The 24304-nt window shown below is 34.3% G+C and overlaps 1 protein-coding gene across 2 annotated transcripts in view; it reads left to right on the top strand.

The window, feature by feature from the left end:
- Window positions 1-24304, top strand: part of LOC123594530 — a 414794-nt gene that overhangs the window by 269958 nt on the left and 120532 nt on the right. For both annotated transcript variants that reach the window (XM_045471283.1, XM_045471284.1), the window contains one exon: window positions 826-945. In XM_045471283.1, the coding sequence (XP_045327239.1) occupies window positions 826-945 (120 nt within the window). The remainder of the gene's footprint in view (window positions 1-825; window positions 946-24304) is intronic.

Genomic DNA, 24304 nt, shown 5'->3' on the forward strand with positions numbered 1-24304 from the left:
TTGAAATTAATATATTTGGATTTTTATTTGTTTTATGGGTGAAGCAAAAATATAAAGTGAAATTTGGTAAAAATTGAAGAAGAAAAGAAAGTGCATTTTAAAATAAATCCACAGGGGTGCCTGGGTGGCGTAGTCGGTTAAGCGTCCGACTTCAGCCAGGTCACGATCTCGCGGTCCGTGAGTTCGAGCCCCGCATCGGGCTCTGGGCTGATGGCTCAGAGCCTGGAGCCTGTTTCCGATTCTGTGTCTCCCTCTTTCTCTGCCCCTCCCCCGTTCATGCTCTGTCTCTCTCTGTCCCAAAAATAAATAAACGTTGAAAAAAAAATAAAATAAAATAAAAAATAAAATAAATCCACAGTAAATAGTTATTTATGGAAGTCATGATAAGTAAATGTAATACTTACCTTGTTTCTCTGTGGGCAGGATTCTGGGTGATAGATAATTTCTTAGTTTCTTCAACATTTTCTAAAATTTCCATGAATTTTTCTTCAAAAATAAATGAATATTTAATATCTATTTTTTTTAATTTTTCTTATTCATTTGCATGTTGCTTACACCACAATTGAGTCCCTAAAAATTAACCCAGTTTTATACTTGGATACTACACAGTTGACTGAAAACAGACAATATATTTTTTCATCCTGTTGGTGTGTCATGTTGTATCTTCCACTGAACGTAAATACAAACACACATGTGTTTGTTTATTCATATATATGGTCATTTTTTGAATAATGAAAATTATGTAAATTACATTTTAGAATTGAGCTAGAGACATTGATTTTATGCATCTTCTTTCTTTTCTTTCTTTGTTTTCTTCTTTTGTAGTGCAAGAGTGTGAATAAAATCTGTCACTACATATTTGCTCTGCCACCTGATCTTACAAGAATGGAAACACAAAATCTAGCATTCCTTACCCCTGAAAATAAACTATCTAGGATGCAAGTGGTAAGCAATTAAAAAAAAGATTTATCATTAATATTAAGCATTTTAAAAAGATTTCTAAATGTCTGTAAAATCGTCTCTAATTTAATACAGCAATTATTTATGAAGTTTTGGTTTCCTTCCAATGTTTCTCAATGAATACAGTATATGAAATGATGTAATCACACGTTTCTTTTCCATTACATTAATTTTAAGTGCCTTTTTTTACTCTTGAATTTATATACTGTAACTTATATGATCATTCAATTATTGTTGGATTATGTAGATTGCCACCAATTTTCAGTTGTTAGAAGTAAAGCTTATAGGGGCACCTGGGTGGTTTAGTCTGTGTCCAACTTTTGATTTCGGTTCATCATGTCAAGGTTCTTGAGTTTGAGCACCACATCGGGCTCTGCACTGCCGGCTCAGAGACTGCTTGGGTTTCTCTCTCTCCATCTCTCAGCCCCTCCCTCTCACTCTCTCTCAAAAATAAATAACTAAACATTTTTTAAAGTAAAGCTGATATAATTGTCTTTGTAAGTATAATGTATTTTAATTATTCAAATAATTTTCATGAATACCTTACTATGATTCTTTCAGGGTTTTTTTTTAAACAAAGTTCTTAAAAAATGGTACAGGGTTTTTTTCGTAAGTGACATTCTTGTGATTTTGATTATGGTGACAGAATGTAAAATTGTTTTAAGCTTATTTATATTATCAAATTATCGACCAGAAGAATTCTGCCAAATTAAAACCTTTATTTTCACCAGTATTGGATTTATCTGTCTTTATTCCTACTAGAATTATAAAATCAAGCTTCATTTTTGTTTAAGTATGTGTTTGATTGCTTGGACATTTTCCTTATACACTAATATATGTCTCTCCTATTTTCTACATTTCTTTATCATTATTATTAAAATTATTTTTTTTGAATTTGAAAGTAGTAACTGCTCATTATCTAAAATGTGGAAAATATAGAAAAGCATGAATTGCTTTAATCATTAACAATATTGATATATATATATATTCACATATATATGTGCATGTGTGTATATATATTATATATAACTTGATCATATAAACTTGATCATATAATTAACTTGTTATTTTCTTCATTGTTGGTATTCAAATTATTTCAAGTTTTTGCTATTATATATACTGCTTTGATGTGCATAATTATTAATTTCGACACATAAAGCCTTTTTCAGTCTTATTTGCTTAGGCATGAAATTACTGGTTGAAGCTTTAGGAATATTTTTAGTTTCTTAATATATATTGAAAAAAATGTTCTTAAAGAGTTGTATTAGTTTATACTTTTATCAGCAGCATGCATCCATAACCATTTCATTATGCTTTTACTATTTATATAAATAGAATTATGTAAGTGACAGTCATAGCCATAATCCTGGTCACATTTGTTTATCTTACAATTTATGAGGTTAAATGTTTTTCATTATATTTATTAGCCATTTTTATTTCCTTTCAGCTGAATTGCCTGTTCATAACTTTTGTTCATTTAACCACTGAGTCTAGTATTAACTTATCTGCATTTTATATTACTTGTATGTATTATGTTACAAACTTTTTGTAAAGATTTTTATAATGCATTGAGTTAAGGAATTTTTAAGTTCAGAAATAATAAGTCTGAAGATTAGTTTCCAGTTAAGTCAGGTAGCATATTTTATGTGCATTATTTTAGCCCAATTACAAATGATTACATCTGTCTTAGTATTTTATGTGAGTTTCCAGTACTTTTACAAAGTAATGTAGTTATGACTTATGTCTCCTTTTTAAGGAAAGGGAAAAATAGCTTTTAGACTTGCTCCAACAGAAAAAGTACATGACTTAACATGAAATTTTTTAAAGCTATAATTTTAAATAACCTTTCAAATGTCATGCTTGTATTCCAAGGATCATTTTAATTTATTGCTAAGTCTTACTTTATTGTTATCCTTGTAAACATAACACAATTATTATTACAGTTTCATAGAAAACAATCTTAGCATTATAATTTAATTAAAGAGAGAGAGCAGAGATTTTTAATACAGAATTGCTTGTGTTGAAATAGTAAGTAAATGACCTGAAAAGTGGATAGACCTTTAAAATATAAACTGTTATCTTTATTGTTCAATTGTATCAAGGATGTAATTAAACTGTAAGCTACATACAAAAATACGACATTCTTTGTTGGTGGCAAAGTACACAAAGTAATGATTTCAAATATTGAAAATGATTTGTCTCTCAGTTGTAGAGACATATAGAATTTTAACCTTGATTTGCAAAATATTCAAATCCAAGCATGTTAGGAAATAAACTTTATAAATGATGAACCAAATAAATGCAAACAATAGTACAAATTAGCATGAGGATTAAATAATTTTCTTGAAATCCTTACTTTACCACTAATAACCTAGATATAAACTTAAACAAGTAATATTTCCTCTCTAAATATCAGGTTCTCCTATGTAAGATGTAGGATTTGAGTGAATGACAGCTAAGGCCACTTATAATTATATGAATCTCATATTGTTTCACAGGCCTACAACTTTATTTCCTACTGTAGTGGCCTCTGAAAGAAATCATTAACTAGTGCATATATCCTGACTAGGGATTGATTAATTCCTAACATGGAAATGGATTATTATTGATTTTCATCAAAATGTTTGTTTTGTAGCTATAGATTCAGACGTGTTGGGAATATGGAGATGGTGTTAGGAGTTTGAAGGATATCAAATCAAATTCACAAACTGACTACTGGTGAGGCACACATTTAACAGGGGAGGCCAGGTTTTGAGAGCCTAAACTTCACAGAGTTTGAGAGTATAAGTTTATACTTTATAAACTTTCTAAGTGTTTATTTTTGAGAGAGAGAGACAGTATGTGAGCATGGGAGGGCCAGAGAGAGAGGGAGAGACAGAATCAGAAACAGGTTCCAGGCTCTGAGCTGTCAGCACAGAGCCCGATGACAGGGCTTGAACTCACAAACCATGAGATCATGACCTGAGCTGAAGTAGAACGCTTAACCAACTGAGCTACCCAGGTGCCCCACAAATTAAACTTTCAAATGAGAAAATCAAAAAATATATAAATTTGAACAATATTACAAACATAAAATACTCTCAGGGCCTTGGAAGGGGCTTATACAAGTGAGGGGCCCTAAAACTTAAGCTTCACTGGCTTCATGATAAATCTGTCTCTGAGATTAAACATGTTTTTCCCTTTGCATACTTCTTGTTGGCTCCACTCCTTATCTTTAACAGTAAGGCTAACTCCATGGGCACAAGTAATGTGAGAGAATTAAACAACACTGGAGGTCAAACAGTAAATACTATGTAGATATGGCTTTTGCATCGGCAAACAATGTGCCAAGCCAGTATGCTTCCCTCTTTTATCAGTTGCCTGAATGATTCTTCCTATATTGCATTAAACACTGGCCACAAAGTTGCAGCTTCTTTGGGATGGGTGAAAACTTTACAAGATGCTTTTATTTAAACAGCTAAAGAAACTAACCACAAACGTGGGCCAAGAGCAACCACAATTAGAATAAGCAATAAGTTTTTCTTTTGGGACCATTATTTCATGCCCAGGAAAGTATACTGGCACCCTGGCATCATCTCTACCAACAACTTGTCATACTCTTCTTTCATCTAAGATGCCTGGCTCTATGTGCTTTTCATGCACTTCTTATGTGGACTATGATCATTAATTTGATCAATGATTGTGAAGACACAAATGTTTTCATTATCATAGCCCATAAAGTCTTACACAATCTGAGATTTGTATTGTATGCTATGGTTTTCAATCACAATTTCCTGTGTTCTTGGCAGTCATCCAAAATGTCTTTTCAACATTGCAATGCTGTGAAGTAGTCAATGTTACCATATTTGATTTTGAGATTTTCTCATGTTTAAGGAAATTGTGACATCTATGCCAGCTCTTGGTTATTAGCATCAGCAATCCAAAATAAAAATTAAAGATAAAATTTAATTGTAACTTTTGGATATAATATACAGCATTCTAGTTAATAGATGTGGGTATAAACAGTATGCTTTGTTGAGGAAGCTGTTGAGCAGTAGAAAAAGGCTGCCCAGAATGATTATATGGAAGGAAAAAATCAACCTTTATGCTCTACAAAGGGATAAATCTAAGAAGTAACTGTTTTTACCTTAGTTAATTGAAAGTTAGCACTTTTTTTAACATTTAAAAATCCAAAAGGCTACTTTATAGACTTTATGTTGTAAAATAAATCAATAGTGGAATCATTTTCAAGTGTAAGAAAAGTTAGAACAGAGTTACAAAACACATGTTTGTATGTTGAAATATTGCATGACTACAAGGTATTTTCATTGTAAATATGGATCCTTTAAGAAGAGTGTTTTCTATCCCCAAAATGTGTTATTATAGTGCATTCTGAAAATCTATCATATAGCTCAAAAAAGTGGCTTTGTCCTTCCACCATCTGAAACAAATTCCATTTCTTCCCATGTGACAATTGCAAATAATGAACTATGTTATAAAATCGTCCAGCATAAATAGTTCATCTCTGCTCAGTAGTGGAAGCCTAAAACTACTTGACTGACATCTTATTTTCACTCAAATGGCAAGACCCAGGGGATAAAACCATAATCAAGCATTAGGCTTGCTGGGTGTTCTCCCTGGACCATTCTGCAGTAACCCTTTGACCACTGACCTTGATAGTCTTCCAGAAGTAGCTAGTATGGGTGAGACAGATGTGTTAATTTATCCTCATCAGGGAGCTTTATGAGAACTCAGGTTTAAAGAAGGAAGTATAAATTTGAAACCCACAGAGTACCTGCTTGTCTTTTTTCTTCTCTTTTTCTCCAATTCTATCCCACTTCTTTACCACCATATTCTCTCTCAATCGCTCTGTGATATGTTCAGTTACTGCCTACTCAGAGCCTTCCTCCAAGAATATTTCCCCCAGTGCTGTGGGAATGTGGCAGTATATGCAAGTTCTATGAGTGAAAATTTAAAGAAATTATATAAACCTAGGGCACCTGGGTGGCTCAGTCAGTTAAGCATCTGATTCTTGATATCAGCTCAGGTCTTGATCTCATGAGTTCAAGCCCTGCACTGGGCTCTGCACTGGGCTCAGAGCCTACTAAAAAACAAAAAAACAGAAAACAGAAAACAAAACAAAATAAAACAAAAAAAAAAAACACCTAAACATAAATAAATAAATTTATATAATCCTCAAAATAAAGATTGATTTTCATGCATTTTATTCCCATGAAGGAAAAAAAATGACTTCAGATGATCTGGCTGGCTCAGTCAGAAGAGCATGTGAGTCTTGATGTCAGGGTCATGAGTTAGAGCTTCATGTTGGGTGTATAGATTACTTAAATAAATAAAACTTTAAAAAAAGATGATTTAAAATTTAGTATGTTTTATTCAATTTTTAAAAATCTGCATATGTATAAATAGCCAAAATTTGTACCACTTCATAGTTTACTTTCACATCTGTCATTTTTTTAGAAATACATACCATCACTTCATTTGGTCCTAAAAACGACTGTGATAAATAGGGCAGAAACAATTTTCACATTATTTTTTTAAGTTTATTTATTTATTTATTTTTGAGAGAGAGAGAGAGAGAGAGAGAGAGAGCACATGTTGGGATGGGGCAGAGGGAAAGGGAGAGAGAGAATCCCAAGCAGGCTCTGACCTGTCAGTACAGAGCCCTAGGTGGGGCTTAAAATCATGAACCATGAGATCATGACCTGAGCTGAAATCAAGAGTTGGACACTTAACCGAGCTACCCAGGTGCCCCCACATTCATTTTTTAACTTAAAAAATTGAGATCCAGATACATTATACCACTCTCTACCCCGGTTGTCACTGTTGTCTATCAAGTTCAGTTGGATTGTCAGTATTACTTGTTTATTTAATCACCTGTGATTGGCTGTCTTTTCTCAGAAGCTAGTCCAAGATTTTACCACTTCCAAAAGAGATCCCTTATCCAACTCCAGCCATTTTTAAATTTTATTGTATGGCCTCATATTCCCTTCAGCAAAAATATCAAACCAATCAGTTATGAACACTGAGGGAATACTTCTAATAACTATGGACTTGGTATTTTGTGTCAAATATCCAGTTGAAAACAACCAGAAAAGTTTGACAAATTTTAAAAACCTTTAAAGCAGTGGCACCTGGGTGGCTCAGTCAGTTGAGTGTCTGACTTCAGCTCATGTCATGATCTTGCAGTTCTTGGGTTCAAGTCCTGCATCAGGCTCTATGTTTACAGCCCAGATCCTGGAGCCTGGAGCCTGCCTTAGTGTCTCCCTCTCTCTCTCTCTGCCCCTCCTCCCCACTCTCTCAAAAATAAATAACCATTAAAACAACTTTAAAGGCATTAGGTAGATAGCAATCAGTAAAAATAAAAATAAATGGGGCCAAGACCTGGGAGAAGATTGAAACCTTGACTAAAGCAATGCAAAAAAAAAAAAAAAGAAAGAAAGAAAGAAAGAAAGAAAATGGAATGCTGTTTTCAAAAAGTGAAGTGAAAGTGCTGAAAGAAAATAATTGCCAACTTAGAATTCAGTTCCCTATAAAAATATCCTTCAAAAATGAAAGTGAAATTAAGACTCTTTGGACAAACTCATCTGAGAGTTTGTAACCAGCACACTCAACTTAAGGTTCTTCAGCAGAAGAAAAGTATTTCCAGGTGGAAGGTTAAGGATGCAGAAGGGAATGAAGAGCAACACAAATTATAAACATGTATGTGAATATAAATGATTATTGACTGGCTTAAATGATAATAATAGCAATAATATGGGGTTTAGAATATACAGAATTTAAACCCATTACAAAAGTAACCAATAAGAAAGAATGAGGTAAATAGAGTTAAAGTATTCTAACGTCCTTCCACTATCCAAAAAATGAAAAAGTACTTTGGTAAACCATGGATGCTTATGGTAACAACTAAAAGGATAATAAAATAATGTATAACTGTCATGCAATAGAAGGGAATTGGAAAATAATAATCCAGAAGAAAACAAGAAAGTAAAAGGAAATTGAAGAAGGAAGTAAGCAGAAAAAGTGGAAATCAAGTAATAATGTGGTAGATTTAAACCCAAATATATCAATAATACCATCCAATGTAAATAAACTGTTCCAATTAAGATAAAACAAATGTTACACTAGGCATAAAAATCCCAACTATAGGCTTTTTACAAAAAACATGTTTGAAATATAAAAATATGGAATGTTTGAAAGTAATATGATGGAAAAAATGTGCCATGCAAACAATTACCAAAAGAAATTTTGAATTTTAGACTAAGTAGGCTTTAAGGCAAAAATCATCACGGGAAATAAAGGTGGATATTTTACAAGATAAAATTTACTTTCATCAGAAAATTAAAACAGTTTGAATTTGTTATGCAAAAAATTATAATATAGCTTCAAAGTAAATAAAGCATAAGGTATGAAACTTTTTACTTCTTGTACTCCCACCTTCAAAATGATTCTTATCCACAGGCAGTCTTCTTTCTTCCCTTCTAGGCACAGAGAAGAACATGTTCCTCCTCCTTTCTAAGAATGATCCTCATCTTCTTATGTCCTCCACACCTTATTTATTATAAGAGGGAACTTTCCTACTCACCTACTCTTTCCACTCAACCTGTAGTAACTCTCAAAACACCCATACCCCCAAATAAAATAGTACTTGATTCTGCATCTTCCATTAACTATTTTATTGCCTTTATCCTTCACTGCTAAACCAAGATTCCTAAAAGGACAGTCTGTGTTATGAATTCATTACATCTCATCCACTACCCAACCTGTAGAACCCAACCTTCTTCTGTCAATACTCTACTGAAACTTCAGTCCTCATCTTATTTTATCTGCAATATTTCACACAGTTGACCACTGCTTCCTTGAAACTGTTTCTTCCCTTGGCTTTGTGACATTGTACTCTCTGGAATTCTTCTCGCAATTATCTGACCATTTTTTTCAGTGTCTTCTTTTGGATCCAATTTTTTATTCCATAAATGTTGCTTTTCTCCCATACTTTGTAATGAGCTTTTTCTCAGCTCCCTCTACTTCAGTATTTCTCAAGTTATGATTATTTCACTACATACATCAGAAGTAGAGGTGCTTTTTAATAATGCAGATTCCTGAACTGTACCCCCATACCTTCTGAATCAGAATGTATAGGGTTGGGGCTTAGGAATGTGCAAATTTTAACAAACTCTCTGTAATTCTGATACAGGCCAATGTTTGAGAAGGACTATCTTTCCTTTTACCTAAGGGAAACCTCATGGTTTTTAATTGTTATTCATATGCTGATAATTTCCAATCTGTATGTCTACCTAGACTTGTCCCCTAAGTCAAAATTCAACTATGATTAAATTGGTCTGTCTAGAGAAAGAAGGCAGAAAGGTAATTTGGCTAAAGCCTATAAAGTTCTAAAACATAGAAATAATATGAAAGTTATTCAAATTGCAAAGAGTAATGCACTAAGAGTCATGAAACTTAGATTGTAGTCTTGGTTCTATTAATACTAGCTTTGATCTTTGTCAATTAACTGAACCACACACAACCTCAAATCCTCATTTGTAAAAATAAAGGGGTTATAATAGGTAAATTTTAAACCATGTAACATTAGATAAATTACTTAACTGCTCTTAGTTTCCTCAAAAGTATAATGGAGTTAATGATACCCATAAAGGTTATTGTAAAAATAAATTTAAATACATTTAACATATATGAAGTGCTCAATAAAAATGAAAGATAGCACTATTGTTATAAAAAAGAATCTTAATAAATATTATAATACTTCATTTCTTTCTTTTTAAGTTTTTACTTAAATTCCAATTCCTTAACGTAGTGTTGTATTGGCTTCAAGTGTACAACATAGTGACTCAACATTTCCATTCAACACCCAGTGCTCATCAGAAAAAATGCACTCCTTAATCCCCATCATCTATTTAAACTATCCCCCACCCACCTTCCCTCTGGCAACCATCACTTTGTTCTCTATAGTTAAAAATCTGTTTTTTGGTTTGCCTCTCTCTCTTTTTCCCCCTTTGCTCATTTGTTCTGTGTTTTAAATTCCACATGAGTGAAATCATATGGTATTTGTCTTTCTCTGACTGACTTATTTCGCTTAGCATAATACTCTCTAGCTCCATCCACATTGTTGCAAATGTCAAGATTTCATTATTTTTGTGGCTGAGTAATATTAAAATAAATAAGATGTGAGATATATAGATTTAGATATAGATGATAAAGATATATAGATATATGTAGATATATAGATCTTCTTTATCCATTTATCCATCAATGGACACTTGGGCTGTTTCCATAATTTGGTTATTGTAGATAATATTGCTATAAACATCAGGGTGAATGTATCCCTTCGTATCGGTATTTTTTTGTCTTTTGGGTAAATACCCAGTATTGCAACTGCTGGATCATAGAGTAATTCTATTTGTAACGTTTTGAGGAACCTCCATACTGTTTTCCAGTATAGCTGCACCAATTTGCATTCCCACCAAGACTGCAAGAAGGTTCCTCTTTCTCCACATCCTCACCAACACCTGTTGTATCTTGTGTTGTTGATTGTAGCCATTCTGGCAGGTGTGAGGTGATATCTCATTGTAGTTTTGATTTGGATTTCGCTGATGATCAGTGATCCTGAGCATCTTTTCATGTATCTGTTAGCCATCTTAATACTTCATTTCTTAATAGGCTATTGTTTATAATGCATTCCAATAAATTATTTATCCTTTTGCTTTCCCATAAAAAAGTAGAAAAGTAAATAAAATTGATCACATTAATTTTCAAAATCGATGTTTAAATGTGAAAATATTCTAGAAGAATGATTATTATTTCTAAATAAAACTGTAGTTGTGTGATTCGATTGCCTTTGCAATATAAATTTGCACCAAATCTACAAATATTTATATTTGATAAACAAGCATAAGCTTGCACAGAAGTAAAAAAAAAATGTGAGATGGACTTAAAAAGAAAGAAATATTTTGCCACAAATTAGTGTGCTACAGAGAAGGACTAGAGCAACGTTTTTACTCATTGACTAATTGATTTATTCAGTAATCCTGTCTTGAATGTCCAATATATGCCAGATAATCTGCTAATGAGAATGTGCCCTATCTCCCAAGGAATTCACAGTCTAACAAAGGACTACAAAGTAAAAGCTTGTTATTTTAACCTGGAAAAAAGTCAACCTTTACTTTCTTGATCATGAAGTCATTCTAAATGAATCTGTCATGGATCTCTTTTGGAAGATAAAAGTTGTATCAATCAATAAAAGTATTATTTTGAGGGTACATGACTCAAGTGAGTGCCCCATAATTCATGTCAAAAGTGGGCATTTAGTAGTAATTTATAGAAAACATTCTGTGTGGTTATGATAATTTAACTTATGATGCTATGGTAGCTCCACTGTTTGTCTAGCATTATTAAATCTTTACCGACCCAACCAAGAAATTTCAGTAAATCTTAATAATGAAGTTATGTTTCTATACTCTAAAGTAATGTTTTCACAAATACTTCTAGTTTTAAGCAGAAACTCTTAAGTAGTTAATTCTAAAGCAGCTATTTTGTCTGACCATTTTATTTTAAATAAAATCAAAAGATGCCTTAATAATCCACAGTCATTTTAAATTGGGGGTTGTGAGCAGGAATTATCTTCGTTGGTGCAAGATATAAATCTGTTTTTACACATAGTGGACAATAGTAAATTAGGAGAAATCATATTGTTGTCTCTGAACTAACAGTAAATACTGTCATTGATTTTATTTGGGTGACTTACCAATCACCACTATATATTAGAAAAACAAACAAAACATACGCATGGGTAAATACAATTTTCTTTCTTCATGAATCTGAAACAAAGGTTGAGAGGGTTTTATTTTTCATTTATTTTTTCTTATTCTTGTTTGTGGAAATCCAATAGAATCATTTTTTAAAATATCATCCACTGCTAATTCTTTTTACTAAAACCTACTTTCCCCTAGGGTTTTAGGTCAGATGAAAGTGGAGGGAAGCATGAGTAACCCATGCTATCAAGAATTTTTTTACAAATTATATAATGGTCAGTGCAAGGATTGTGACTTAAGTAATTGTTAGTGTTTACTGACAATACCAGTGATTCCAAAGATAATGATAATATAAATGGTTTCTTATAATACCATTCAAAATACAAAATTTGGAAATAAGGTCTTCTGCTGCCATTTTCCAAGAACATGGTTATAATGTCAAGGATAAAGCCAGACACTTGTTAAATGTGGTAAAGACAGATTTTATTCAGTAATACCTATTGCAGTAAGGGAGAGACCTCGATGTAACCTGTGCTCAACCCTGCCAAAACAAAAGGCAGGAGATTTTTTTTTTTTTAATACTGAAGGTTTGCATTTGCTAAATGCACTGAATGGCATTAAATGAGGATTGGTCCATATGACTAGGCCACCTGGGTTTGTTAATTGGCATTTATCCAGAAGAGAAAAAAAAAACTTCTCATATCTTTATTAAGGAGGTAGTGCTGCAAGTTGGAGTAAGGCACCCACCAAAGTTAGGCCCTTTCCCTACCACAGTGGGTAGAAGTAAAAGCTATCTCCTTGAATGTTTGCATTTCAAGGCGATGGCTCCTGACTCCTTGAGAAAAGAGCTCTGTGTGGTAGATTTTACAACTCAAAGGAGAAAGGAAGGATTTATATTTGCAAGCTTTTAAAAGTTAACTGTTCTAACATGGCTTTCAGGGACCTATCACTGAATTTTGGCCGAAACAAACTATAAATTCTCCTGGAAATGTTAAGCTTTTCCTGGCAGGCATTTTAAGGGAGGCTGGGGTCATCCTAGGGACATGGCCTTAAGCTATTAAAAGCCATGCTAGATATTCAAGTATCTTAGTGTTGGAGTTGGATGGAGTTGTTTTGTGCCCAGAGTTTTTTGCATTTTGCAATGGTATTTTTTCCATTTGGCATTCCAGGTGCTAAAATTGAGAGCTTTAATGACAGAATTTTTCTATTTTTATTAAGCAGCACTCACTTATGCGTTACATAGGAAGTTTACTATTAATAAGTTAAAATACATAGAATGTATTTGGCAACAAATGTTTGCAACATTTGTTTAGCAAACTGAAAATACACAGATTAATTTTCCTGTAGAGATCCATAATCAACAGGGCTTACATACATATTTTTTCATTATTGATAAACAGAACATGAAGGTGGAGAGTAGCAATATAGATTTAAGCTGTGTTCATGTGGCACAAAATAACTATTTTTGTAAAGTTTGGGTCTAAACTGACTGGTTGTTTTGTATTATTTAGGACCAATAACTCAATTATGATATATCTCAGGATATATCTCATGGAATTCAAATATTTGTATGGTTCTGACCTAGAAAAAATGATATGTGATGGTAAAGCAAGAAAATGGATCCAGAGATTTTTATCTTCCAAGCAGAAAACTGCATTTCAGATCTTTTTAAATAAAAAATAAGCTTACCTGGATCCTATTCACAGATAATATAAGAATGAGTGCTAAATCTTTGGCTAAATATTTATATTTTATAAATGGTTTTGGATATATTGTGTTATTTATAAAAAATAAGCTATATATGGTTTGGAATTTTATTCTCTGAATTAGCCAAAGGGAAAGTATTTTGGCAATATATAAAATGACTACATCACACCACACAAGCAATAGATGACCTTGCTTCGATTCAGGAAAAAAAGAATGTATGAAAAAAGAGTAATATGAAAACAATGAAAGCTTTCAATACTGTCTATATATCTGATAGCAGATTAGATAAGGTTTGAAAAATCTGGCCAATCACTTGGTGAGCCCATGTGACTTTCTGCACAACCATTTTGTAAATTTTTCTGACTCCTTTTTAAATATTATTGTAATCTTTAGTGTTGGCCAGTGTCCTAAATGGCAAAACTCAGTTCTCAAATATCAAATTCAATAATCTGTGTATACATTGTTTAACAACTTCAGAATTTTTTACAACTCTTTTCTTTAAGTTTACTTATTTTGAGAGAGATAGTGAGAGAGAGAGAGAGCACACTAGTGAGGGAAAAGCAGAGAGAGAGGGAGAGAGAATCTCAAGCGGTCTCCACAGTGTCAGTGCTGAGGCAGGGCTTGAACCCACAGTGAGATCATGACCTAAGCTGAAATCAAGAATCAGAGGCTTAAGCAACTGAGCCACCCAGGTGCCCCTAGAATTTTTCACAACTTTTGTGAGAGGGTTAGTATAGGTGTTTGAATTTTATTCTTCACTACTATTTAACTTCAGAATCTAACTAAATTACATAAATTGTCATTTATTCTGACAATGGTTTTCTAAGGAGAGAACACATTTGTGTTTTTCTTTGGAATCAAGCAAGAAAAAAGGCATACTAGAGTATTATTTTGCATTTAAATATGAATACCCTGGGAGATAATCTTTAGGTCACTTTTGACACTCTGGCTATACTAGTTGTGGTTGCACCAATATTAAATAAATAAAGGAAGCAATTAAAACATTATTTCTGTTTATATGACTTAGCTATCTTGGCATACAAAGGCTGTTCTGTTTCTACCTGGTACAAAACACATAAATGGCATGTATTTGTTTAATTTGAGAAAGAAGGATTAGACCTAATGCAAAGTGAAGTTGGAGGTGATGGGAGGCTCTATATTAATACAGAAAATACAATTCGATAATCAACAGTAATAGAATGGGAATAGAATGCAATCAAAAGCATGTATTATTTTTACTGTTTTAATATTAACTAATCTCCTTACTATATATAATGATAAAATCATGTTCATTATATATAACAATCATTTCTCTGTTAAACGTTCTTTTTCTACTTTCATCACCAATTATTTTGTTTCAATTATTTTCCAGCATAACTCAGACCTTGTAAAATAAGTATTCTGATTTCCTCTGCTACACATAAAGTCATACACATAATATGACTAATTTTCCTTAGTGAAAGACCCAGTAATGAAAATCTTTACCAAAAGCGATATGTCTATAACATTTCATAGTTAATTGGAATATCTTGGAATCTGTGTAACAACACCATAGTCAGCCAATTAGCTAATGTTGCTCTATCTTGTTAGCCTCTTGGACCTATATGATATTAAGTATCCATTAAATAAACAGTCGTCATATGTATTTGGTTGGATATACCAAAAATGTGAGATTAGTTTTCAAATGTACCTTTATACCCTATTTTTACTTACAGAAATCATTCTAATAAGTTTTGTATATATAAGGTGAATATTTAATATGATGTAATTTTTACACTATGTTCCACTACAATTTCAAACTGATTCCTACACAATACTTAATTGAAATAAATCTTGCTAGTGACTCCAAGTAGTACTCTGAGTCAATACATAATCTGTTACATTTGTGTTCATAACCCCTGGAAGAGGTTATCCAAAAGGATTACCAACCCACATGACCTAGTACACTAATTTTAAGCCACTTGTATATTATAATCTACTACATAGTTGACTTCTATTATAGTGGAAGCTTTAATTGACTCTCTGGAATTTAAATATTTAAATAGGCCCACTCCAACGATTATTTGAATTTCACAATTGGGAAAATCATTTGAAGAAGCTTTTGTATATGTTTTGGTTCAATAAAAGCCAATAATTGTTTTACTTTTAATAATAAAATTGTTCCTTTTAAATAGAATTTGGCATGTATGTAGAACCTTATCCTCACCAATTATACAAAGATATTGTTAATAAAATATTTTAACTGAGTTGTAGATTTGAGAGTAAAAATCACTGTGTTACTGAATCAAATTACCCATCTCATCATAGATGCTTAATAAATAAATAGAAAAGTCTATATACCACCTTAAAAACTAATCCCCTTATAATATAAATGAGAATTGTGTGATTCAGAAAGGTGAATTTATGACATACAATTAGTTCCTAAGAGCATTTGTTTGCTCCTCATTAATAAGAGAAAGTTTAAAAGTAACAAAATCACTTTCTGCAGCTATTTCTTGAAATAGATTCTAGTAGGTAAGAAGAATTCATCAGTATGAAGATGAAATTACAGAACAGACTTTGTCCAATGTGTAAATATTGATGTGTAATACTAGGAGATTATCTGTTTCCCAAAATGTTTACTTCTATTTATAAAAGTACACTTCCTGAACTGCTGCCAGTTTATATCCTCAATCTTTATCTTGACAAAATATCACCTTTTGCAGTGTGCCACTTGTGTTTTTCCAAGCAATTCTTGTATTATTAACATCTTATTTGTGTCTCTTCAGTGAAATTTTCGTTAGATTCCAGTGGAAGTACTAATGACCTAGTATAGATTAAGAGGGCGTATGATCCATCTGCTTTAACCCTAATGGATCAGTATCCCAAATGCCCTCTGATTCCTTCCTCTTCCAATTTCTCAATTCCTGGGACATTTCAAGTCTTTTTTTTTTATTTCAACCTGACACTCAAGAAAGAGAAAATAGGGCATAGCAGAAGGGAGAAATAGGAGTCCACCTCTGTGTGAGCAGGAAATTTTAACTCTTGGTGTAAAGAGAGTTATTAACTCCTATCAATAGACTGCTATCTGTAGATACAAAGGTCAATAGTCAACACTGCCATATAATATCATACATATCATGCTTCATAAACAGCTGTTTCCACCAGGGTACTGCTTCTCAATTATGCAAATAGATTATATTAAATACACACCTATTTGTGCCCAGGCAAGTGGAGCCTTGGATTAAAAAGCAGCTATTTGTAATGCTACTTCCGAAGAACCTTCAATGATATACCTTCTCTGACTGACTCCTTGGGAAAATTAAAGCTTTAGAAATTCCAGGTATTCACAAGAAGAAGTTAGTTCCATATTTGAGTCCCTTTCCTTTTTTTAAAGTTTGTCTTTAAATCTAATTAGTTAACATATAGTGTAATACTGGTTTCAGGAGTATAATTTAGTGATTCATCACTTACTTACACATAACACCCAGTGCTCATCCTAACAAGTGCCCTTCTTAATCCCCATCACCCATTTAGCTCATCCCCTGCCCACCTCCCCTGCAGCAACCCTCAGTTTGTTCTGTATAGTTAAGAGTCTCTTATGGTTTGCATCCTTCTTTGAGCCCCTTTCTTTCTAAATATGGTGTTTATTGCAAAAGTTCCACTGGAGATAAGTGTGTGTGTATGTGTATGTGGGTGTATGCATGTGTGTGTGTGTGTGTGTAATGAAAAGCCTAACTACAACTATAATGAAAATAACATTGTTTCATTTTTTCCCATGTAAACTACTTCTTGGAAACTTTTCTGATTACTATATTTACTAATAAATGGGCTTGATTTCTCCCTCCTTGCCCTTGCCAGAAAAATGTCCATGTCTTGGATTTTCATAGACAGCACTCCAGTTATTATTCATCTTTTAACTGGTGATTTCCTCTGATGATTACAATGTCTATGGCTCAACATGACTATAAAGGGACAACACTATCCTCCTGTATTAATTTATCTATCAATCATTAACTGAGTACGTACAATATGTTAGCAAATGTTCTACATGAAGCAGTAAACAGAAACTGACATATGCCCTGACGCTTATGGAGTTCACATTCTAAAAATGAATGACAAATGTATCCCTGCTTAAAACAAGTAGTGTTTATCATTATTTCCTCTAAACTTATGAAATTCATTCTCTAGTTACTTATGAATAAAATTAAGGCTTTTCTTTTCAAAGCCAGCAACATTTATAACAGTACTTAATTAAATTGCATTTCTACATTTTTATTTTAATATTTAGAGAATCACAAGATGTATTACTACGTTACAGCCTGACTACTTTTTAAGTCTTTTATCTCTGCTGTAGGGGACTCCCTGGTGTTTTCTATGCTTTTCTCAAGCCCAGCTAATATCCTTAAGATTGTTGTTTTAAATTCTGGGCCAGGAATATTACTTATATCTGTTTTGATTAGATCCCTGGCCATGAACTTTTCTTGTTCTTTTCAGATGGATTCCTCCATCTTGGCATTTTGTCTAGTTCTTTGCCTTCTGTGTGTTAGGAAAGCCTGTCATGTTTTCTGCTCCTGAGAGTAATGGCTTTGTTAAATCGAGGTCATATACTGTCCAGGGCCTGGTGCTTCAGGAAATGTTCTGTCGTATTCTGTGTGCACTCTGCTGCTGTGTTTTGGCTACTCTTTCCTTCAGGTCAGTCCTCTGCAAAGTTTCTCATTGCCTGTAGTAGGGAGTGTTTGGACCTTGACCAGAGTATGGTGAGTTTTAACTAGATGTGCCCTGTCTGCTTGTTAAAAGAGGACTGATCTCTGTTTCCACTAGAGCTGAAGCTTTGCAGCACTCTATGATCAGTAGATGTGGTGCATGAGGGGGGTTTGTGCTAGTCTTCTGGGGAGGGGCCCACTGCTCTGGTTGTCAGTCACGCTTGCCCTAATAAAAAAAAAACCTGCAGAAGTGCAGTAGGGTGGGTCTTGGTGTAAGCAGCTAGGGCCTCCACTGTTGGCACTGTGCTGCTCCCTGAACTCAGTCTGTGCTGATGGGTGGGGGAGAAAAATGGCACCAGTTCTCTCCCTCGTCCCCGGAGAAAGTAGTTTGTGCCAGCTGTCCAGGATGCCCTCACAGAAGAGCAACAATCCCCCCTTATGTCCAAGGCATCCCTCAGATCCCTGCCTTCACCCTGTGTCTGGGTTGTCTGCCACCTAGTAGCACAGTGTACCTGTGTTTTATCTCAGGCATGCTGGCTGTGTTTCAAAACTCCAAAGTTTAGGGGCCTAGAACTGCGTGGACCCATGCTGGTCCACTAGGGGAGGGTCTTGCCACACTTGGACTGGAGCTAGTTTGTCCCATTAGGGCAGTCGCAACAACACACAGAAACTTAGAGTTTTGAGTAAAGTGTAGCAAAAGGCCAGAGTCCCATTTAGCTGCCCTCAGCAGGCATCTCTGCCCAGATGCTTAAGGGACAAGGGAGCGCAATGGCACCCACCAGCTCTTTTGTACCCTGAGAAGCAATGCTATCTCTCCCAGATGCACTCCAAGAAGAAGAAGCTGTCTTTCCCAGTGCATCCTAGGGGATTAATTTATCTATCCATTATTAACTGAGATCTGCTCCCAGGCCTCTGCCCTCCTTCTCCATAGGAGCACTGCAGCACAGCACCCTGGGGTTCAATATCAGCTACTGCAGGGACTTCTAAAACTCTAGTCTTTGAGCTCTGCTGGTTGTAAAAACTCACAATAACCAACCCCTCTTGTTTCCCCAGTCAATGGCTTTGGGAAAGTGTTTTCCTTGTTGTGATCCCCTGTGCAATGCATTCTCTATTTCTCTTTCTCTCTCTTTTGCCTATCTCCATGATCAGGTCTTCCTCTCTCTGCAGCATCCATGACCCTTTCTCCCCCAAACCACTTCTCCACATCTCCTACCTTCCATAATGTGGCCTCTTCTCTCCCTAGTTGTGCAGTTTGTTCTGTAAGTCCTCAGATCAATTTCTTCAGTGTTCAGAATGATTTAACATTTATCGAGCTGTGTTTAATGGATGAAGCAAACATAGGGACCTCCCACTACCCCCACCGTCTTAACTCTCCTTGCTCGGCTGTTTTAATGTATTATTTCATTGCATTCCTTTAGAAATTCTATAGCACTGCTAGGAATTTACCCAAGGGATACAGGAGTGCTGACGCATTGGCACTTGTACCCCAATGTTTATAGCAGCACTTTCAACAATAGCCAAATTATGGAAAGAGCCTAAATGTCCATCAACTGATGAATGAATAAAGAAATTGTGGTTTATATATACAATGGAATACTACATGGCAATGAAAAAGAATGAGATATGGCCTTTTGTAGCAACATGGATGGAACTGGAGAGTGTTATGCTAAGTGAAATAAGTCATGCCATATGTTTTCACTCAAATGTGGATCCTGAGAAACTTAACAAAAGACCATGTGGGAGGGGAAGGGGGAAAAAAGTTAGAGGGAAGGAGGGAAACCATAATAGACTCTTAAAAACTGAGAATAAACTGAGGGTTGATGGGGAGTGGGAGAGAGGGGAAAGTGGGTAATGGGCATTGAGGAGGGCACCTGTTGGGATGAGCACTGGGTGTTGTATGGAAACCAATTTGACGATAAATTTCACATTAAAAAAATAAAAATAAACTTTAAAAACTACATATCTAATTATGTTTGTTGACTACATGTAATACCCTTAAATTAATAAATATATATTTGTTTCAAATTAAAATTTGATATGGAAAAATAAATAAAATTAAAAAAAAGAAATTCTATATCATTCCCCATTTCACAGATGAAAAAGCAATTGGAAGGTATTAAATAGCATGCTACCCTTCAATCTGCTTGCCAAGAGCTTTCCATAAGATATAATTCCAGGTCTGTAATTTTTACATAGTAGTGGAAGAGGAGAGAGAGGAATGAATAAAAGAGACATTACAGTTAATGAATCAATATAAGAAATAGTGATAAATTTTAAGGGTAGTCTTGGGGTTTTGCCTAGTAGGGAATTGTAGTTAGACTTTGTTTTATGCAAAGCTGTCATCACAATTATACTAGGCAGTCTCAAGTAAGGTGAAGGAAATGACTTTCCTTCTTGCATAACTGCCTTATTTCTGAACCATTCTAGAATACTAGATGTAGAAGGGCCCTATACTAGAGCCACTCCACAGCTACCCATGCCCCTAGTCATCTTGTCTGCAGGAGTCTAGCAAATATGTTTGTTATGTGATGATATTTTTTGGGATACTGTTAGGCAAACAAATGGTCAAAGATCCCAAACAAGAATTCCTTAGACTACTGGAAGTAAATTTAATAGGCACAATGGCACTAACACCTTATGTCCTTAGTGTTTAAAAGCACTTTGGGGGGGCACCTGGGTGGCTCAGTCAGTTAAGCATCCGACTTCAGCTCAGGTCGTGATCTCATGGTTTGTGAGTTTGAGTCCCGCGTCAGGTTCTGTGCTGACAGCTCAGAACCTGGAGCCTGCTTCAGATTCTGTGTCTCCCTCTCTCTCTGCCCCACCCCCGTTCATTCTCTGTCTCTGTCTCAAAAATAAATAAACATTAAAAAATTTTAAAGTATTTTGATAATTTTCTTCAGGCTTCTAGAAATTGTTCTAGGCTGGAAACACAAAGATCTATTACATCTAGATTTATGACTAATCACGTGTTTATATGTGTTCATTATTTATAATTTTCATGTAGAGGAGATGGTCCTAGAGTCTATGTAGTTTTGACATAAACATAGTCATTGTCACATGATAGAAGGATCATTAATTTACCCAGGAAATTACCTTTGATGATAAGATGCATTACCACTCCAAATGTATTTTCCCATTCAGTCTCTCATTTGATCCTCACTACAATGGATGAAATCATCTGAATCAGAGGTATTATTTCATTTACAAATGTGCCAACCAGCAATAATTAGAGCTAATATTTGATTAGCACTATACATACTTCATATGCACTGTATCCTTTAATTCTCAAAATGACTGAATTAAATGTAAGTACCATTACAGACAAGGGAACTGAACTTTATAAAAGTTGTATGTATTTCCTAAGCTGCCATAACAGATTGTCACAAATTGAGAGATTTAAAACTATAGAAAACTTTTTCTCATAGTTCTGGAGGCTAGTAGTCAAAAATCCAGGAGGGGTACCTGGGTGGCTCAGTCAATTAAGTGTCTGACTTGAGCTCAGGTCATGATCTCATGGTTCATGGTTTTGACCCCCACGTCGGGCTCTGTGCTGACAGCTTGCTCAGAGCCTAGAGCCTTCCTCAATTCTGTGTGTCCTTCTTTCTCTGCCCCTGCCCTGGTCGTGCTCTGTCTCTCTCTCTCTCTCTCTCAAAAATATATAAATGTAAAAAAAAGTGAGGGGGTTTAAAAATCAAGGAGTTGGCAAGGCCTTCTCCCTGTATGTCATTGTCTTCAAACATTTCTCTTTTTTTTCTTCAAAAACAATTTTAATTTTTATTTTCATATATTCTGTAGGTTGCATTTCAGTTTGGTTGATGGTTTCCTTCACTGTGCAGATTTTTATTTTGATGTAGTCCCAATAGTACATTTTTGCTTCTGTTTCTTGTGCCTCGGGAGACATATCTACAAAGAAATTGCTAAGGCTGAAGTCAAAGAAATTACTGTCTGTGTTCCCTTCAAGGACTTTTATGGTTACAGGTCTCACATTTAGGTCTTTCATCCCTTTTGAATTTAATTTTTTGTAAATGTAAGTCAGTGGTCCACTTTCATTCTTTTACATGTTTCTGTTTAGTTTTCCCAGCACTATTTGTTGAAGAGACTTTCTTTTTCCAATGGATATTCTTTTCTAGTTTGTTAAAGATTAATTGATCATATAATCGTGGGTTTATTTCTGGATTTTCTATTCAGTTCCATTGATCTATGTCTGTTTTTGTGCCAGTATCATATGATTTCGATTACTACAGTTTTGTAATTTAACTTGAACTCTGAAATTGTGATGTTTTAGTTTTGCTTTTCTTTTTCAAGATTGCTTTGTTTATTAGGGGCCTTTTGTGGTTCCATAAAAATTTTATGATTGTTCTATTTCTGCAAAAAATGTTGGTTCATATTTTGATAGAGATAGAATTAAATATGTAGGAGCACCTAGGTGGCTCAAGTGGTTGAGCATTTGAACCTTGATTTTGGCTAAGGTCATGATCTCACAGTCCATGAGATTGAGCCCCGAGTCAGGCTTCATGCTGGGCATTGAGCCTGCTTGAGATTCTGTCTCCCCCTCTCCTTCTGCCCCTCCCCAGATTTGTCATTCTTTCTAAGAAGAAAAAAAAATGTGTAAATTGCTTTGGTTAGTATAAACATTTTAACAGTATTTGTTCTTCCAATCCATGAACATGGAATGTCTTTCCATTTCTTTGTGTCATCTTCAATTTATTTCATCAGTGTTTTATAGGTTTCAGAGTACAAGTCTTTTGCCCCTTTGGTTAGGTTTATTCCTAGGTATATTACTATTTTTGGTACAATTGTAAATGGGATTGTTTCTTTGATTTATCTTTCTGCTCCTTCATTACTGGTGTGTAGAATTTCAACAGATTTTTGCACATTTATTTTTGTATCCTGTGACTTTACTGAATTCATTTATCAGTTTTAGCAATTTTTTGGTGGAGTCTTTTGAGATTGCTACATAAAGTATCATGCCATCTGCAAATATTGAAGGTTTCACTTCTTCCTTACCTATTTGGATTCCTTTCATTTCTCTTTGTTCTCTGATTGCTGTGTCTAGGATTTCCTGTACTATGATGAATAAAAGTAGTGAGAACAGACATCCCTGTCTTGTTACTGACCTTAAGGGGAAAGTTCTCAGTTGTTCCCCATCAAAGATGATATTAGCTGTGGGTTTTTCATTGAGTGCCTTTATTATATTGAGGTATGTTGCTTTTTACCTACTTTGCTGAGGGTTTGCATCAGGACTGGATGCTGTACTTTGTGAAATGTTTTTTCTGTATCTATTGAAATGATATTATGATCCTTATCCTCTTATTGATGTGATGTATCAAATTGATGAATTTGTTTATATTGGGCCACTCTTGCAATCCAGAAATTAATACCACTTGATAGCTGGGAATTTTTTAATGCATTGTTGGATGTGCTTTGCTAGTATTTTGTTGAGGATTTTTGCATCTATGTTCATTAGGGATATTGGTCTGTAGTGCTCTTTTTTAGTGGTGCCTTTATCTGGTTTTGGTATCAGGATAATGCAGGCCTCATAGAATTAATTTGGTAATTCTCCTTTCTGTTCTATTTTTTTTTTTGGAATAGTTTGAGAAGAATAGATATTAACTCTTCTTTAAATGTTTTGTAAAATTTACCTGTGAAGAATTCTGCTTCTGGACTTTGGTTTTTTTCAAGTTTATGATTAATGATATAGGTTCATTGCTGGTAGTTGGTCTTTTCAAATTTTCTATTTCTTCATTTTTCACTTTTGGTAGTTTACATGTTTTTAAGAATTTAACCATTTTTGGGGTGCCTGGTGGCTCAGTCTGTTAAGCATCTTACTTTGGTCCAGGTCATGATCTCACAGTTTGTGAGTTCAAGGCCTGCATTGGGCTCTGTGCTGACAGCTCGGAACCTGGAGCCTGCTTTGGATTCTGTGTCTCCCTCTCTCTCTGCCGCTCCCTCTTCACACTCTCCCTCACTCTCAAAAATAAATAAACATTAAAAAAAGAATTTATCCATTTTTTCTAGGCTGTTCAATTTGTTGGCTTATACTTTCATGATATTCTTATACTTGTTTGTATTTCTGTGGTGTTGATTGTTATTTCTCCTCTCTCATTTGTTATTTTATTTTATTTTATTTTATTTTATTTTATTTTATTTTATTACTCCTTTTTGCTTAATAAGTCTGGCTAGAGATTT

The sequence above is a fragment of the Leopardus geoffroyi genome, chromosome X (genome assembly GCF_018350155.1).
Source record: "Leopardus geoffroyi isolate Oge1 chromosome X, O.geoffroyi_Oge1_pat1.0, whole genome shotgun sequence".
Lineage (NCBI taxonomy): Eukaryota > Metazoa > Chordata > Mammalia > Carnivora > Felidae > Leopardus > Leopardus geoffroyi.